Raw genomic sequence first — 18,104 nt, forward strand, 5'->3', positions numbered from 1 at the left:
TCAAGGTTAACCTCCATCCATCTTATTACAGTGGGCTGCACAATTATAATTGCCAGCGTTTTTGTTATTATTCTTAGTGGTACATATGATAATGGTGCATGAAGGATTCTGTGAGATACGATAGTTAATAATAAGGGTTTTGAGGGCTGATCAGGATTAGAATCTTGATACTGCCATCCGTTATGCTGTGTTGTCTTAGATTACCTTAACTATCCTATTTAAGCCTCTATTTCCCTCTCTGTAAAATGGGGGTAAAACCTATTTCATAGGGGCCTGGGTGGCTCCGTTGGCTGAGCGGCTGCCTTCGGCTCAGGTCATGATCCCAGGGCCCTGGGATAGAGCCCCACATTGGGATCCCTGCTCAGTGGGAGGCCTGCTTCTCCCTCTGCCCCTCCCCCTGCTTGTGTTCCCTCTCTCGCTGTGTCTCTGTCAAATAAATAAAATCTTTAAAAAACTTAAAAAAAAACCTATTTCATAGAGTTGTTAAGATTAAATGGATTAATGATGTAAAGTGCTTAGCGAAATATCTGGTGCTTTGTGAGAGCCTGCTGCCATGGCAGTGTTTCTGGTAGTCATTTTCATGGGGTTCGTATGTGAACCCATCTATTTGGTTTAGTCTCAGATTTGAAATCTCTTCACAATTACATGAGAAACCTATGAGTTTTCTGAGATTAAGGACCAGTTAAGAGAAAACTAATCATGTATGTATAATAAAATGTATATCTATACCAGACTTTTGCCTGAAAATGTATTGTTACAATATGGTTAATCCAGTTTCTCCGCCAACAACCCTCATCTACAAAGAAATAATAATACCAGAAAAATAAATGAGTACTGCATGGAAAAATTAAAATTTTGAACATCTATATTATTTAGCAATTGATATTTATTAGGGAAGTACTTAAAAATATGTTCTGATATCCTTAGATTCAAACCCTTGAGGGGCACCTGGGTGGCTCAGTTGGTTAAGGGTCCTACTCTGGATTTCGGCTCAGGTCATTATCTCAGGGTTGTGAGATGGAGCCCCACATCAGGCTCGTGCTGGGCATGGAGCCTGCTTAAGATTCTCTGGCTCCCTCTCTCTCTGCCCCTCCCCCCTCCCCCCAAAACACAGAGCCTTGAGTCTGCAAAACTAATGATAGAAGAGCTAGAAAGAAGTAGTTCACTCATGAAACTCAAGTGAGCCTTGTATCTCCACCACACTTATCCTTTATCCCATCTCTAATAATTAAAACATAAGTAGTGTTTTGTATCTCTTGAGGGTTTTTAAGAGTACTGGAAAGTGAATAATGCAAACATCTATCAGGTACCCACTGGGTCCTCGGTAAAAAATTAGATGATTCCTGTACTTTTTCTCCTTTAATCCTCAAAACTTTGTGAGATAAATGGTAGTTATTCCTATTCAGAAATTCAGAAGTAAGGTTGCTCTGTGCTGGCATTTGAATCAAGATGTCATCAGACTCCAAAACACATGTTTTGCATATTTATGCCACCTGTCAGTAGGTGCTCAATAAATGCCAGAATAAAATCAAATAGTATGATTGCATGATCATTCATTTGAAATTTTTGTTTTTTGAAACATGCTTTGGCAATAACAATTTCTTATATTTGTTAAGCAGGTCATGGTTTCAAAGTGATTTCACTTTTATTGCCTGTTTTAGTTACCATGGCTGCAAAACTGATCACCATAAAATTTAGTGGTATAAAACAATTATTTTGCTTTTAGATTCTGTGGGTCAGCAATTCAGACAGGTCACAGCAGGGTGAGTTGTGTGTTCCATGATGTCTCAGCTGAAAGGTCTGAAATATGAAGTTCTTTATTCAGATGTCTACTAATTGATGGTGGTTGTCAGCTGGGGGCTTCAGTTGCTCTCTACATGGGCCCCTCCATGTTGTCCCTCTAATTTAGGTTACCTTACAGCGTGGTGGCAAAGTTCGAAAATTTAGTGTTCTGAGAGAGGCAAAGACACAGCACGTAGGAGCATTAGCCATTCAGAGGCTGTTTCCTTTTTTATGACCTACTGTCAAAAACCACACAGTATCCCTTCTTTTGTACTCTGTTGATCAGAATCAGTCACAAGCCCTTGCCCAGATTCAAGGGGAGGGAAAACAGCCTCCTACTTCCCACGAGAGGACTGCCAGTCACATTGTAAGAACACCATGTGCGATGATGTATACATATTGGTGTGGCCATCTTTGGAAAATACAGATTAACCTGTGAAATAGATCAAGCATATCGCTTTACTAATCAAGAAATTACTCAAAGTACTAGTACAGTAATACGTGTCTTAGGTGCCTCCCACAACACTGGGATCTATTTTGAATATTACATACATTCCACATTATTACTGAGAAAAGATGAAAGATGTGTAACGTATCAAATTAAGGTGTTGATTGGCACAAGACCAGTGGGATGATCAGCATTTTGGGAGTGTATGCCAGCACTCCTTTTTTACATTGGCAAATGCACTTGTGTTTTTATCTACCTGGTTTGTCTAGAAGAAGGTTTGACAAACTATAGCTGGTGGGCCAAATCCACCTGGCCCTGTTTATGTGAAGTTTTATTGGAAGACACCCACTCATTTATTTTTGTCTATGCTGCTTTTGTGCTGCCATACCTGAGTTGAGTAGTTGCAACAGAAACCATTTAGCCAACAAAGCCTAACACAGTTACTCTCTGGCCCTCTACATAAAGTTTGCATACCCTTGGTCTAGAAGATCAACCAATTGCAAACAGTCTGAAATTCCCGCTACTTGAGGCTGTAGTTTTCATTTGTTCAGCACAGATGAGAACTAGCTTTAAATACAGAGTAGTAATAGTTTAATGCTTGCCCTCAAAAGAGTTCACAGTACTAGGGAATCAGACAACTCTACATTTACATAGTACAGTGTCGAGTGGTGCTATCTTAGAACTATGCACAAATTTATTTATCTGAAAAGAACTATGGCTAAAGGTTAGGATCTGATCTCCCCCTCCCCCCTCCCAGAGAAGGCTTCCTGGAAGACTGATACTGATCAGGTTCTTGGAAATAAGTAGAAATTTAAAAAGGTGAAAAGGGAGCCTTGGATGTAGGAAAAGTATGAGCAAATGTATGAGTAGGAATTTTATTCTTCCAGGAATTCATTACAGCTGAAAAGTAGAGTGGGATTGGAGAAGTAAAGAAAGGTAGGACTGGCAGTGACCATTTAAGCCACTGAGGCAAGAAATGATTTGAAAGCTCTTTAAGAAACAGAATTGTCAAAACTTGTTAATTAATTGCCTATAAGAAGGCAGAGAATGTAGAATTTAGGATGACTGACCTGGGCAACTAGTGGCCCGGGAAAATGGTGCCATTTTACTAAGATATTGGGTACATTGGGAGGAATAGATTTAAGCAGAAAAGGTAAGTTTCACTGTTGGAGTTTTTGAATTTGCAGTGCCATTGGAACATATAAATGAGGTCAGGCAGGCTGTTGGCTTTGGAAGTTTGAGCTTAAGTAAAAGACTCAGGAGTTTTAAATAAGTGGGTATTTGAAGCCTTGGGAAAGATGCAGTCATCTATAGAAAATATGTAAAGCAAAGACAGAGCCAGAAACAGAAGTGGGAAACAGCAGCACTTAAGGAGGACAAGCCCATGGAAAGAACAGCTGGAGCCAGAACAGTTTTGAATACCTTTGCATTTAGTGGTTTTTGGCAAGTTTAGTTAAATGGTAGGATCAGAAGCTAGACTATAGTAACAATTCAGAAATGACAGAATGTGGGGAGAGCAATTAGAACGGTAAGGTTTGAATACACTGAAGAACTGAGTTACCAATTAAGTTAAATCCCTGTGGAAATGGCAGAAGGTAAGCTCCAAAGCACGAGTAGAGGGATTGACCTTAAATGAAGGTATACCATATTCACTGAGACATGCATGAGAGAATGGATAAGGGAAGAGAACAGATATTTTTGAAAGCCTGCTTTTGCTGGTTGTTCTGATTGGTTGCATAAGTAATTTCATTCATCTTACCTCAATCTATTTTATGTAAGAATTACTGCTTTCCAATATAAATATGTAATAGTGTTTTATTTCTCATTTTGTTTATTTTCAGGTATCTGCATTCGGGGCAGAGTTTTCATCAGAGGCTTGCAGAGAGTTAGGCTTCTCCAGCAACTTGCTCTGCAGCTCTTGTGATCTTCTTGGACAGTTTAACCTGCTTCAGCTCGATCCTGACTGTAGAGGATGCTGTCAGGAAGAAGCACAATTTGAAACAAAAAAGGTATTGTTTTCTAGTATCTCTCTTCCATTAGTTGGTGTAGCTAAGATAAGGTGAAATGTTAAATTGCCTCATCAGCTTAAATATAAAGTCTCTAGCTTTTACATTTTGTAGTTTTAGAAGTCAACTGATTTCTTTCTGGCCCACTAGATCAATTAAAGCAACTAGGAGGGAAAAGTTAAGGTTTATATACTAGGACCCCATTCTACCGTGGTTGTTTAACAGAGGGGTTGCAAAATTACTATAGCATGCTTGGATCCTAAAGTTCTCCAGTCTTCCTAAGTTCTGGCCACATGAAGATGCTTCTATTCATTTGTAATAAGAACTCAGTCTTGAAATGAAATATGAGATGAAATTGTAGTACCTAGGGCGCCTGGGTGGCTCAGTCATTAAGCGTCTGCCTTCGGCTCAGGTCATGATCCCAGGGTCCTGGGATCAAGCCCCACTTTGGGCTCCCTGCTTGGTGGGGAGCCTGCTTCTCCCTCACCCACTCCCCCTGCTTGTGTTCCCTCTCTCACTGTGTCTCTCTGTCAAATAAATAAATAAAATCTTTAAAAAAAAAAAAAGTATAGCACCTACTACCTTTCACATAATTGTAGGTGATAAATAAACTATAACTTTTTATCTAGTTTACAAAGAATATCGTCTGTTAATTTACATGGTTTTTACTAATATTTATAGACACGTAATCTCTTTAACACTTGAAAACAGCCAAGGATAGGTAGTTCTGACTGTCCGATAAAATCTGTTTTGTCCCAATGTTCAAATTAATAGTTAACTTGCTCGATTTTTAAATCTTTTTTTAAGCCCCTACACTTTTTAAAATTCAGAAGCGGCCTGAAAAGATCATTTATATAAGCCAAATAAAACTGAATCAGTGAGTCCCCTGTGTTTGGAATGAGGAAAAAAAGTTAGCATCTCTGTTATGTTTCCTTTTCATATTCTCTTTCACTTGTACATAATGAATTCTGTTTTGAGGTGTTACAGTTTGTAAAGCTTTCCATAATTGTACCCTATAGATAGTAAAAGGTTAATTTCTAACACCAAGTATAGTTTTATCGTTCTAAAAGAAAAATAAGCAAAGCTTTAAAATGTTAATATTTAACCAAAATTTAATATTTGATTTCTCAGTTGTGAACCTGAAATTTCTGCTGTCCCCACAATAGCTTCAGAGTCTTCTGTGTTTTTCATTTTCTTGGTTCACAAATATTGTTGATATATTTTCATGTTTAGAAGGTTTCTAGGGGCGCCTGGGTAGCTCAGTCGTTAAGCGTTAGCCTTCGACTCAGGTCATGATCCCAGGGTCCTAGGATCGAGCCCCGCATTGGGCTTCCTGCTCAGCGGGGAGCCTGCTTCTCCCTCTGCCGTTCCCCCTGCTTGTGCTCTCTCACTCTCTCTGTCAAAGAAACAAAATCTTAAAAAAAAAAAAAAAAAAAAAAAGGATTTCTATACATATGAGTTAGTCTTCATTGCATGTAAGGTCATATCTAAACAAGTTTTAAAAACTTGATTTTAAATAGATTTAAGATGTAGGACTTAACTAGCTTAGCATGACCCTTCCCTCTTAATTTTTGGGGTTTGTTTTTGATTTTTTTTTTTTTATCAGATATTCATATGGGACGAATTGCCAAAGGAATCTGTATGTCATCCTCTAATCATAATGCTGTTATTCTATGGTCCATACTACTACTTCGCTGACGATTATTTCCCAAGGCACCAAACTTAAAGGAATTGAATAACAAGGGGTGTTTTATAATAATAAACAATGTTTATCATATGCAACGTCTTGTAATTAGAGTAAATTGAGAGGCTCTATCCTTTAAGTGATATCAGATATTCCTAAATTGTAAATCAAGTGCATATAAAAGCTATTTTTACTTACTGCCCTTTCTCAGTAATCCTTCATAGCATACCTTTTTTTTTTTTTTTAAGATTTTATTTATTTGAGAGAGAATGAGAGAGAGCACATGAGAGGGGGGAGGGTCAGAGGGAGAAGCAGACTCCCTGCCGAGCAGGGAGCCCAATGCGGGACTCGATCCCGGGACTCCAGGATCATGACCTGAGCTGAAGGCAGTCGCTTAACCGACTAAGCCACCCAGGCACCCAGCATACCATTTTTATGTTATACTTTTACTAGAACCAAGCTTAAATCACACACTTCTCAAATTATATTCCCGTTCGGTTTTAATTATTAATTGAGCTCTGTGTGGTATCTTGACACTTCTCAGCACTTAACAGTTCGGCGATAATCATCAGCAAGTAGTCTACCAGTTAATATATGCCTAACTAATTATACACTGAAATAATTGTAAGTACAAGTGAGGCTGTATCCTAATATAACTTTTATGCTGTCTCCATTGTTTTTTCTTTACTCCTTGCCCATCATCTCTACAATGTACTTTTCATTAAGCATTTGCTTAGCATACTGTTGCACAAAATCAATGAATGGTGGAACCGAAACATGTCAGGAACACTTAGAAATATTGCTGGACATACAAAAGTATGGCATGTCGGACAAGCCTCCATTCAGATGCAAACCACATTCAGGTATAGAAGCAGTACTTCAGTACTGCTCTCATTGGTACATGATCATATGTAATATTATATACAATATTTTTTCTGTTTCAGCCCTGGCTTAAGGCTTAATTTTGAAATCATAGTTTAATTTAGGCTTAGTTTAATAAAAGTAAAAATCTGCAATATGTAGACTAGTGCCTTACATTAAAAACATTAAAAGTACTTAAATATGTCTCTGTGTATATATATGTGTGTGTGTGTGTGTGTAAATCATTGTGAATATAAATTCTTTAGAAAAGAAAATTATATACAGGAGTGTTTTAGCAATTTATATATAAGAAAAAAGTGTAACCAGAATCACTCATTTTGGTTCTTGCTTAGTCATATGGTTTATAGGCCTCTCCAGAGATGAGGCTAATCATTTTTAGTAATGCTTACTCATATAACAGGCTGAATTTAGTCTTTGATAGCCAGAAGCATAAAATTTGCTTTAAAAAAAAAAGCTAGAGCACCTGGGTGGCTCAGATGGTTAAGTATCTGCCTTCAGCTCAGGTCATGATCCCGGGGTCCTGGGATTGAGCCCTGCATCAGGCTCCCTGCTTGGCGGGGGGCCTGCTTCTCCCTCTCCCTCTACTGTTTCCCCTGCTTATGCTCTCTCGCTCTCTCTGTCAAATAAATGAATAAAATCTTTAAAAAAAAAAAAAATAGCAGAAAATGTGTTTGAAATCTCTTATTCTGTAAATACATGCTCCATTATTTTTACTGGGTCTCATTCTCCCCCACCCATTCTGTTCATAAAGGACCTACTAGTAAGCATCACAAATACTAGCTAGAATGAGATTTTTTGATAAGTTATTTTACTACTAGTTTTGCTCATAACTATGTATCTAGGTACCATTTATAAACATTAGGATGTTGGCTTAATTGTAAAGAGTGTAATAATTTATAATTTGAAGAAAAATGTAAAAAATGTAATGAAAGAAAAAATATTTAAATTTAAATATTTAAATCTTGGTGCTATTCTTATACAGTTGGTATTTTATACGGTTAGCATGAGTCACTTCAGCTTAATGTATAGAATCTTAAGATGGAAGGGAAGGGACCATTTTTTTTCTACTACCGACTGACTTCTTCCTTGTGGTGGGACAGCATAGTAACTGCCAGTTTCTGAGTGTTGTATCTTTTAGCTTTTCCCATGAGAAAAGGATTAATTCTTTCTCGTTGACTATTTTTGAGATATTTTAGGCAGGGATTGTTACTAGCTCAAGTTAGATCACTACCAATTGTTAGCTAAGGTAGAGAATAATATAAGGCCCATTGGCTGCCACGGCAGCTATGTGGAATGTTGCCCTGGGGTACAGAGAGATGAAGCACTAAAGAGCAGATATTAGGTAAGCAATCCCATAGATAACTGTCACTCCCCCCCACCAATGACTAGAGTAAATAACTTCTTTTTTTTTTTTTTTTTAAGATTTTATTTATTTATTTGACAGAGAGATAGACAGAAGAGCACAAGCAGAGGGAGTGGCAGAGGGAGACGGAGAAGCAGGCTCTGCACTGAGCAGGGAACCCGATGCGGGACTTGATCCCAGGACCCTGAGATCATGACCTGAGCCGAAGGCAGACGCTTAACCATCTGAGCCACCCAGGCGCCCGTAAATAACTTCTACTTAAGCTGTCTTTAAAGATTTAGTTCAAGTGTCCACCCTTCTGGGAAGGCTTCCCTAATTTCAGCTCCCTTACCTCTCCACCACTAGCACTCCCAGGTTATGTTAGCTATACCTCTATATTCCCAAAGCACTGAGGATACCTTGACATGCACTTACCTTCACTATACTGTATCTATTGTTTTGCTTTTCTTTCTCATCCCATAAAATTACGCTCTTTGAAGTCTAGGACAGTTTTTTTTCTGAATCCCTGGCCTTCAGCATATAGTATTTCATAAGTTTTTGTCCTTGAATGAGGCTGTTTTTACTAAGAGTAAGTTGGAAAAGGTGATCTTTTTTTTTCATTAAACCTTTTTTGAGTGCTTTCTATATACCAGGCACCAAGCTAGGCATTGCTAATACAAAAATTGAAGGGCATTGGAGCACCTAGGTGGCTCAGTTGGCTAAGCATCCAGCTCTTGATTTTAGCTCAGGTCATGATCTCAGGGTCGTGAGATCAAGCCCTGCATGGCTCCACGCTCAGTGCAGAGTTGGCTTGAGATTCTCTCTCTCCCTCTTCCCCTCCTCTCCCCCTGCTCACTCTCTCTAAATAAATAAATAAATACAGTCTTTAAAAAAAAAAAAAATTGGGGTGCCTGGGTGGCTCAGTCGTTAAGCGGCTGCCTTCGGCTCAGGTCATGATCCCAGGGTCCTGGGATCGAGCCCCGCATTGGGCTCCCTGCTCCGCGGGAAGCCTGCTTCTCCCTCTCCCACTCCCGCTGCTTGTGTTCCCTCTCTCGCTGTATCTCTCTCTGTCAAATAAATAAAAAAGATCTTTTAAAAAAAAAAAAAATTGAAGGGCAGTCCCTACCCTCAAGGAGCTTATAGTCTAATGGGGAGATAGACCAGTAAGCAGGCAAGTAAGCCTAGAGTGATAGGTGTGGTTTGCTAGGGGAAGAGGGAACAAAGCTTTGAAGAGTTAAGATTTGGGTTGAGAATTGACAGAAAATGTACCCGGGTGAGTAGAAGAAAAGGGAATCAAAATGGAATCTCTGGATACAGAAGACTGGGACCCAGAGTGCAAGATGGCAAGGGAGGAGTCTAGAGATAAAAGCAGGAACCAGGACATCATGAGTCTCAGAAGCCATGCTAAGACGTCTGGACTTTATCTTGAGGGAATGGGAACCAGTGGAAGTTTCTAGGCCAGGGAGTAACTGATCAACTACCGGTAGACATAGAAAAGATAATTTAAAAATATATATGTTGAAAATATACTTGAACTTTGTAGACACTTGTGAAAGACCTTTTTCATATATTTCACTTATGCTGAATATAAAAATAAGATTTGTCTTTATGTTGGCAGTTATCAATAACACTTTTGTTACAACTGTTCATCTAAGTATAGATCTCTCATTTGTATATTTTATTTATAAAGATATTGCAAGCATCCCAAATAGGTCTAAAAAGAGAAGTTAATTTTTTAACACACATTTTGAGATTGAGGTCTGACTGCTAACCTTAATAGGTATTTTTGCAAACAGTACACCACTATCAGATTAAAAGTTTCCTGGAATTTTCCTGGGGATAAGCATAAATCAGATATTTTTTTCTATTAAGATTTTTTTTAACTTCTATTATCTAAGATTTATAAGATTAAATGTAGTATTTCAATAGATGGGTTATTTTTCTCCTCTTTTTATAATCTTTCCAGTTCTGTGAATTTGAACTTGATTAAGGCAGGTTGGTGCTTTTTTCCTGTCTCCTCATTCATTTAAGTTTTTCATATCTTAATGATTTCAACTTCTTCTGGACATAGTTATAGGACTTTTGTATTTTTCCTTAATTGTATGCTCCTGTTTCTTTAGCTAGCACCTGTTCTCTTTAAGATCTTGGTTCATCAAGATCCTTGTAGTCCCACTGCTTTCCTTTTTCTTTCTAAATATTTTTTTTAATTAATTATCAATTATTTAGTTGGTTTTTAGTACTTCCTATTCTTTCCCATTTATACCTGCCTTATCTGTGAGCTGTCATTCTGAAGGTTTGGCTAGTGGTGAAACCAGAGTACCTTCGGAGAGAAAAAAAATTGACTTAGCTGAATTAGTCAAAAATATGAACCAATAAGCAAATGATTTCAACTTAATTTGCTGTTCATTCAGTCTTGATTGTATCAGGAGGGAATTTAGAGTAGTGGTTAAGAGCACAGGCTCTGGAACCCAACTAGGTTCAGAAAGTCTTGGGCGCCTGCGTGGCTCAGATGGTTAAGGGGCTTCCTTTGGCTCAGGTCATGGTCCTGCGATCTGGTGCCACATCAGGCTCCATGCTCAGTGGGGGAGTCAGCTTCTCCCTCTGCCTCTCCCCCCTCACTCATTGTGCTCGCACGCACGCGCTCTCTCTTTTTCTCTCAAATGAATACATTTAAAAAAAAAAAAAGTCTTTACTCAGCTGACAGCCTTGGACAAATTACTTGATCACTCTGTGTCTATTTCCTTACTTATAAATTGGAGATAATAATAGTTACTATCTTATAGGGTGGTTATGAGGATTAAACGAGTTAATACACGTACACTGCTTAGAATAGTCCCTGGTGTATAATAAATCCTAGGTGAATAGTTGGGGTTGGTGGTGGTATCTGATTTGCTGATTAAAAACACAAAAAATTCGGAGAATAGCATAATAATAATTGCTGTTGGCAAAGTAGGATTTAAAAAAATAGATGAGATATAACATGAACTATTACACTTGCCAGTCTTAAAAATTTGGAACAAAATTTTCTGTTACTCTGCTTTCGAGCTCCTGAATCAATTGAATCAAGAAGAACAAGAAGAAATATGATAACAGAATTAGTAGTATGAAAACTTTTCACCATTTGCAACTATTGTTTATGTGGAACAAAATACAGAAATAAATTATGCCAGACATAACCCTGATTTCAAATTTTTTAGTCCTGCTGATTGACATATTTTAATAAGAATACTATAAAAATGAATTTTAAAAATATGTAGCATTCTGATCATTTTTAAATGCATATGAAAACTTCATTTGGAAAGAAAGGATTTTACTAAAAAAAATTTTCAAACCAGGGCACCTGGGTGGCTCAGTCGGTTAAGCATCTGACTCTTAATTTTGGCTCAGGTCATGATCTCAGGGTTGTAAGATTGAACCCCTCATTGGACTTGTGCCGGGCATGGAGCCTGTTTAAGATTCTCTCTCCCTCTCCCCCTCCTACCCACCCCCACCCACAAGTGCCCTCAATCTCAAAAAAACAAAAAACCATTGATAAAGTGGAGCTTTGTCTTAGGACAAACCTATTCCAGAAATTAAATGAGACCCTTTTTTAAAGTCAATTTAGGGGGCGTCTAGGTGGCTCAGCAGCTTAAGCGTCTGCCTTCTGCTCAAGTCATGATCCCGGGCTCCTGGGATCGAGCCCCACATCGGGCTCCCTGCTCAGGGGGGAGCCTGCTTCTCCCTCTGCCTGCCGCTCCCCCTGCTTGTGCTCTCTCACACGCTCTCGCTCGCTCTCTCTCGCTCGCTCTCTGTCAAATAAAATCTTTTAAAAAAATAAAATTAAAAAAGTAAATTTAGAATAAAATATATTATTGGTTTTCAAACTTTTTCAGATGACACATCGGTTTGAAGCTATGATTTTCTTTGAAAGCAATTAAATTATGTTTGTAATATAAAAATGATCACTTCGTGAAAAAAGCAAGTTGTCAGACTAATTACGATTATTTTCCTACTGACATTCCTCTGCTGCTTATACTTTTAATCTAATACATAGTAACAGGTTTCAGAGGTTTAAGAAAATTTTGGAAGAGAAATCACTTAAAAGTGATTTATTTTTTATTTTTTTTATTTGAATTTTGGAACATCTTGGTCTCATTCACAGAATACAAGTAGAAGCCTAGGCTGCAGATCACCAAATTATACCATTACTGGTTCTGGAAAATAGCTCAACAGTTCACGTATTTGATAAAGGGCTTTTATTTTCACTTAAAGATCTACTACTCAGATAATATTAAAACTTAAAAAATATTTGGTAATGATTGTATTACACTAGATTTAAATAAATGGACCTACATAGTGCATAAAATAATTTTAAGAATGTAGTTAGATCCGGGCGCCTGGGTGGCTCAGTTGGTTAAGAATGTAGTTAGATCCCTTCCACTTCCCATTCCATTACTTAATTGGAATTAGACTAATGCTAATTGTCCCACTTTATGTAACATATAGTAGCATTCCCATTTTCTATGTGTAATACTCTTCCTTCACATTTACATGCACTCCCAGCAAGCCAGAGACAGTAGAGAGGAAATATTAATATATGTATAGTTTATTAGAAGTTTATCCCCTTCTCTCTGTTTATAAAAGTTTTTGAAAGAGTTAAATTATTGTCTTAGCTACTAGTTTTGTGACTTTGAGTTAGCAAATTACTTTGGAATCTTCAGTTTTGTTGTAATTACACTGGCTCACCTTTCAGTGTTTATTGTACCTTGGTTATATGCTAAAGTATCTTACCTACATTATTTAATCCTCACAACAACTCTATAATGTAATACTACTATCCCTATTTAACAGAAGAGGAAACTAGGGTGTTAATCTATCCAAAGTTACCCAAGCAATTGGGTGCCATAACCTGGCTTCATCTCAAGTCTGTTTGACTCCAGATTCCCAAGTTTTTATTTTTTTTTAAAGATTTTATTTATTTGAGAGAGCACAAATGGGTGGGATAGGGAGAGGGAGAAGCAGGCCCCACTACTGAGCAGGGAGCCAAAAGCAGGACTTGATCCCAGGGCCCTGGGATCAACTGAGCCACCTAGGCACCTTAGAGCCCCAAGTTTTTAAACCTCTATTCTGTCTCTTATCTTGAAAATGTGAATACCTACTTCACAGACTTTACTGGAAGAAAATGAGTGAGTTAAATATAAAACACCAGTCTGACTCTTTGAAGGTCCCTTTTGCATTTATAGTTAACACAATTCGACCACTAGTTTTTATTTTAAATTATTTAATCTTTATTTTTCAGTGTACCATAGACTTTAATGACTCCCATTACTTGGTGTTTTTTGAGGGTATATTAACAAATTTGGCTTATTTAAGGCCCAAACATTTTAAATAAGTCACATAGCATTTCATAATTCAAGTAAAAGAACATCAAAACATTTAGTTCTATTCAATTTACATGGAAAATCTGTAGCCAATTTCAGAGTAATTTAGAAGTCAGCTTAAGCAGCATTATTCAAGAAAGTGGCATGTATTAAGCTTTAGCCTATCTACTACTGGTAGAGATGCTACTGGAGTGTAAAACTTAGAAGGATGAAATGGAGGTTAAGCTAACTGTGCGTGAAATTGTAGTCACTAAAGAAATTTCACAGTTGCTTAAAATAGCTTCACTTTTGTAGTATGTCTGTAGCATCAATACATGAGCTGATTTCTTCAAAGGAAACAAATACAAGTCTTCAACAGATTATTCTAATTATAATATAAAACATTCTTCACTAAGAAGCTTTTTTAAAGATGTGAATAATGTTTGGCAACAGTTCTAATTCACTGAAAGAATCACTTAAGACTCCTGCATAGCAACACAAATATTTACTTAATAATAGCCAGTAACATTTGTTAAGTTATTATATGAAGGGTGCTATTCCTTTATCTGAGTTAATTTATATAATCTTCACAACCCTGCGGTAAGTACCATTATTATCCCCATTTTATAGTTGAGTCTAAGGCATAGAGATCTTACCTAAAGTCATTCAGCTAGTAAATGGTTATAAATATATCATATTTATGTAACAGAAGTCTTAAAATATTTTATGTAGTTATTAATTGAATTGGTAATATTTAATTTTTTAATATTTTCTAAATGTAGCATTTATCTGTCTTAAATATCAGGTTTTTTTAGGTATTTACAAATTAGGATCAAGGTTCTATCTAAGCATATTAAAACATTTTATCACATTTGCAGATTACAATATTTAAAAAGGAAATAAACCCTTAAAGTAATTCATGGTCTGTTTCCAGGCTGCCTTACAATTATATTTCCTAGACATACCTACCTAAGAGTCAAAATAAACTTTGTTTATATACTAAATATTTCTTCTTGTTATAGGCTTCTAGAATGTCAAAGTAAGACAATAGTCACTGCCCTCAAGGAGTCCAGTAGAAGAAACAGGCATGGAACTAGAATACAGTTGGCAGGATATTTTATTAGGCTAAAACATAATATTCAGTGTTAGGAAGGTACTCACTAAAAGAGTTAGAAATAAAAGTGGAAAAGAGGACAGAATCAATAAATCTCTTAAAGTTGATGTATTCAGACCCATAGATATAACCACATTAATCACAATGAAAGTGACCAACAGAAGAACTAAAAACAGTTCAAAAATTATTGAGTGGGAGGCAGAGGAAAGTTTTTACTTCTTTTATACCCTTCTGTACAGTTTCTTTATTATTTCCAGATGCATTGGTTTCTTTAAAGAATTCAGTGAGGGGCGCCTGGGTGGCTCAGTTGGTTGGGCGACTGCCTTCGGCTCGGGTCATGATCCTGGAGTCCCGGGATCGAGTCCTGCGTCGGGCTCCCTGCTTGGCGGGGAGTCTGCTTCTCCCTCTGACCCTCCCCCCTCTCGTGTGCTCTCTCTCTCTCTCTCTCAAATGAATGAATGGGATCTTTAAAAAAAAAAAGAAAAGAAAGAAAGAAAAAGAAAGAATTCAGTGAGAAGTAGGCTGTAAATAAAATATACTCAGGTGCTATGAAAGCACACAGAAGGAGGGACATACCACCTTTTGACAGTTGGGGTAAATATCACCACTTGCTTATATAGAAGTTGCTGTTTATCCTAACTTGGAAAATAATTAGGAGAAAGTTCTCTCTGGCAGAAGGAAAAGTTAGCAAAAAGGCAAAGTCATGAAAAAGATGGCCATGTTAGATAAATCACATAGCTTGGTTATGATGAGAGATGATGCTGGTTAGGAAGGTAGGACCTGTGTGTCTTGATAAGAAGTTTGGACTCTATTCTGTAGGCAGGGAACAAAATTAAAAAATTATAAACAATGAACTGGCATCAGATTTGTATTTCAATGAATTTTGTCAGTATGAAGGATAGTTGATAGGACAGAGGGGAATACTGTTGCCAGAAAAATAACTTATATTGCCGTTTTCCAGAGGCAAGATAAAAGGGCTTAAGCCAACATATTGGTAGTAAAAATAGAGAAGGAGCAGACAGATTTAGGCAATAAAACCTTCAGGATTTATCAATTTACTGGTTGGAAGGGGTGAGTAAAGATGTTTGAGAAACTAGTAGCCTCAAGGAAAGAAGGTTACAGGAGACTTCCAACTAGTTACAAGGTAGCCCCTTAATGCAACAGTGGGGGATGGGAGAAGGGGCATTAAGGAGGATAACTTTTCATAAAAGCATACCCCTTTGGTACAAACTGCCTTTTCAGTTTTCCTTTTGAAGAATTAAGTGTTAAAAGCCTATCTGGGTACCATAATGTATTCTAAAATTGATAGTGTGCTTGTCAAAAAATGGGCAAAAAATAAAAATGTGTGGAACAGCCTAGTGTCTTTTGTTCTACTTTCGTATTGACACTCTTAATATTTAAGAAATTTAAGCTTTTGGGTTATTATAGCTTTATTTTTGTATCTTAGTATATATTAGGTGCTTACCCTCTTTAGTTTTAATAGAGAGCAACCATAATGTAATTTGTGCTGGTGGTTTTGTTTTTTATTTCAGATATTTGCAACCTTCTTAATCATAACTGCCCATTTCGTGACAAATAATGATGTTCAGTATTGGTATGGTAGTAACACTAATAGAACTGAATTCTCTTTTGAAAAGCAGCTTTTGCTGCCATATAATAGCACCCTATGGTCTGTTTTTGAGGCTATTGAATATTTGGGTGTTGAACCATAGTGTGTCTGGATCTCAGTTTTTCAAGTTAAGAGGAAAATGAGTTGTATTTTTCAAACATTTAGGAGCAAAAAGACATTGAATTTTTATTGAGTACCATACACTAAATACTTTGCCATTTTCTAAAATATTTTTACTTATTACCAAGGGGCTAATTGGTTTTATTTTAAAACTACTTAGATGCTCAGTCGGTTGAGCATCTACCTTTGGCTCGGGTCATGACTCCAGGGTCCTGGGATGAAGACCACATTGGGCTCTCTGCTCAGCGGGGAGCCTGCTTCTCCCTCTGCCTCTGCCTGCCACTATGCCTACTTATGATCTCTCTCTCTCTCTCTCTCTCTCTGTCAAATAAGTAGATAAAATCTTTAGGGAAAAAAAATACTCAAGTTCAGGGTCATTTTTACCAACTCTTTGGATGTTTTGACCTCAGGAAATATAGTGGTGATGTGTCAGGTTATTTCCTTTCATTCTATGATATTTCCTAAATATCAGTAGAATTGAATGCATTGTTCCCAGGTGATGATCCTGGATTTTTCACACCAGTAACTATAGATGAGGAGGGGGGTATATCGGTGGGTGTATTTGTTTTCAGGTGAAAGTCTAATCATTACAGTCCTAAGTCTTGGTTATGAAATTCTCTTTGTTTTAGGTACATGAACAAATTCTATTATTCATCACAATATTGGAAGAAACCTTGTTCTGTTTTCCCTCAGATTTCATAGTTGGAATTGTCTAATTTAGAATGTGGTGATGTCAAACAAACATTTTATTTCTTGGTTTTTGTTTCATTTTGTTGTACTTTATTTTAAAACATTTTCAATGAGCTTTTTAATGGAACAGTGATTGTATCTTAATGACAGATTCCCCCAGTGTATTCTTACTTTCTCAGAACTTAATTTAAATTAAGGTAGATGTTACCTTGCTTGTTTAGTAGCTTTCTCAATCTCAAGGCAGAAACTAAAGATACAAAATACAAAACTAAAGAGCACTTTCATAATGTAGTAGAATAAGCTTTAAACTAAGCTTCCTTAGACAGTCATTCCTTTGTTTTATTCAGAGTTCATTAGAAAGCACCTTAAAAATAGTGTAATCTCAAGGATATAATATTAGAGAATTATATTTACCAGCTTCGTTTGCTAAAATTGTAAAGCTGAACTTATTTACCTAATCCTCCATATTCATTCATTGTTCCTTTGCAAGAATGCCATTAGTCGAAGTATATGGAAGTGTCAACAGATAAACCAAATGCCTTACACATCTGCTGCTTCAGTGACTTGAAGTGAAATCTTGACAAAAGCTTTACTACTAGATCTCAAAAAATTTAGTGCCCTAATTGTCCATCTGTAATTGTAGCTTGTTACTTCTAGCACTCTATGCACTTTAAAAAATACTTAAAAATATGACAATGATATTTTTTTTAAGATTTTATTTATTTGACAGAGAGAGCACAGCAGGAGGGGAGCTGGAGAGGGAGAAGCAAGCTCCCCCCTGAGCAGGGAGCCTGACACAGAACTCTATCCTGGAACCCTAGGGTCATGACCTGAGCTGAAGGCAGTTGCTTAACCGAGCCACCCAGGCACCCCCAAAAAGATGGGAATGATTTGATGATGAATAATGAATTAAAATTTAAGACATTAGCAGATTACTAAATATACAGTTTTGGTTGAAAACATTTTCCCTAAGAATTAACTGGCCAAATTTTGCAAAAAATAGCTTCTGCGTGATGTATTTTTCTACTATAAAAAAGGAGTAAAGTTGGTTTTAAGAAATTTCACTGGATGCAATTAATGGTTGGAAG

The 18,104-nt window shown here is 37.0% G+C and overlaps 1 protein-coding gene across 2 annotated transcripts in view; it reads left to right on the plus strand.

The window, feature by feature from the left end:
* SELENOF (selenoprotein F) overlaps positions 1 to 18,104 on the plus strand; it is a 55,533-nt gene that overhangs the window by 4,379 nt on the left and 33,050 nt on the right. For both annotated transcript variants that reach the window (XM_054512762.2, XM_045897278.3), the window contains exon 2: positions 4,072 to 4,239. In XM_054512762.2, the coding sequence (XP_054368737.1) occupies positions 4,072 to 4,239 (168 nt within the window). The remainder of the gene's footprint in view (positions 1 to 4,071; positions 4,240 to 18,104) is intronic.

This window comes from Mirounga angustirostris, unplaced genomic scaffold (assembly GCF_029215605.1).
Source record: "Mirounga angustirostris isolate CCGP_5_RB_7025 unplaced genomic scaffold, mMirAng1.0.hap1 SCAF_4, whole genome shotgun sequence".
Taxonomy (NCBI): Eukaryota; Metazoa; Chordata; class Mammalia; order Carnivora; family Phocidae; genus Mirounga; species Mirounga angustirostris.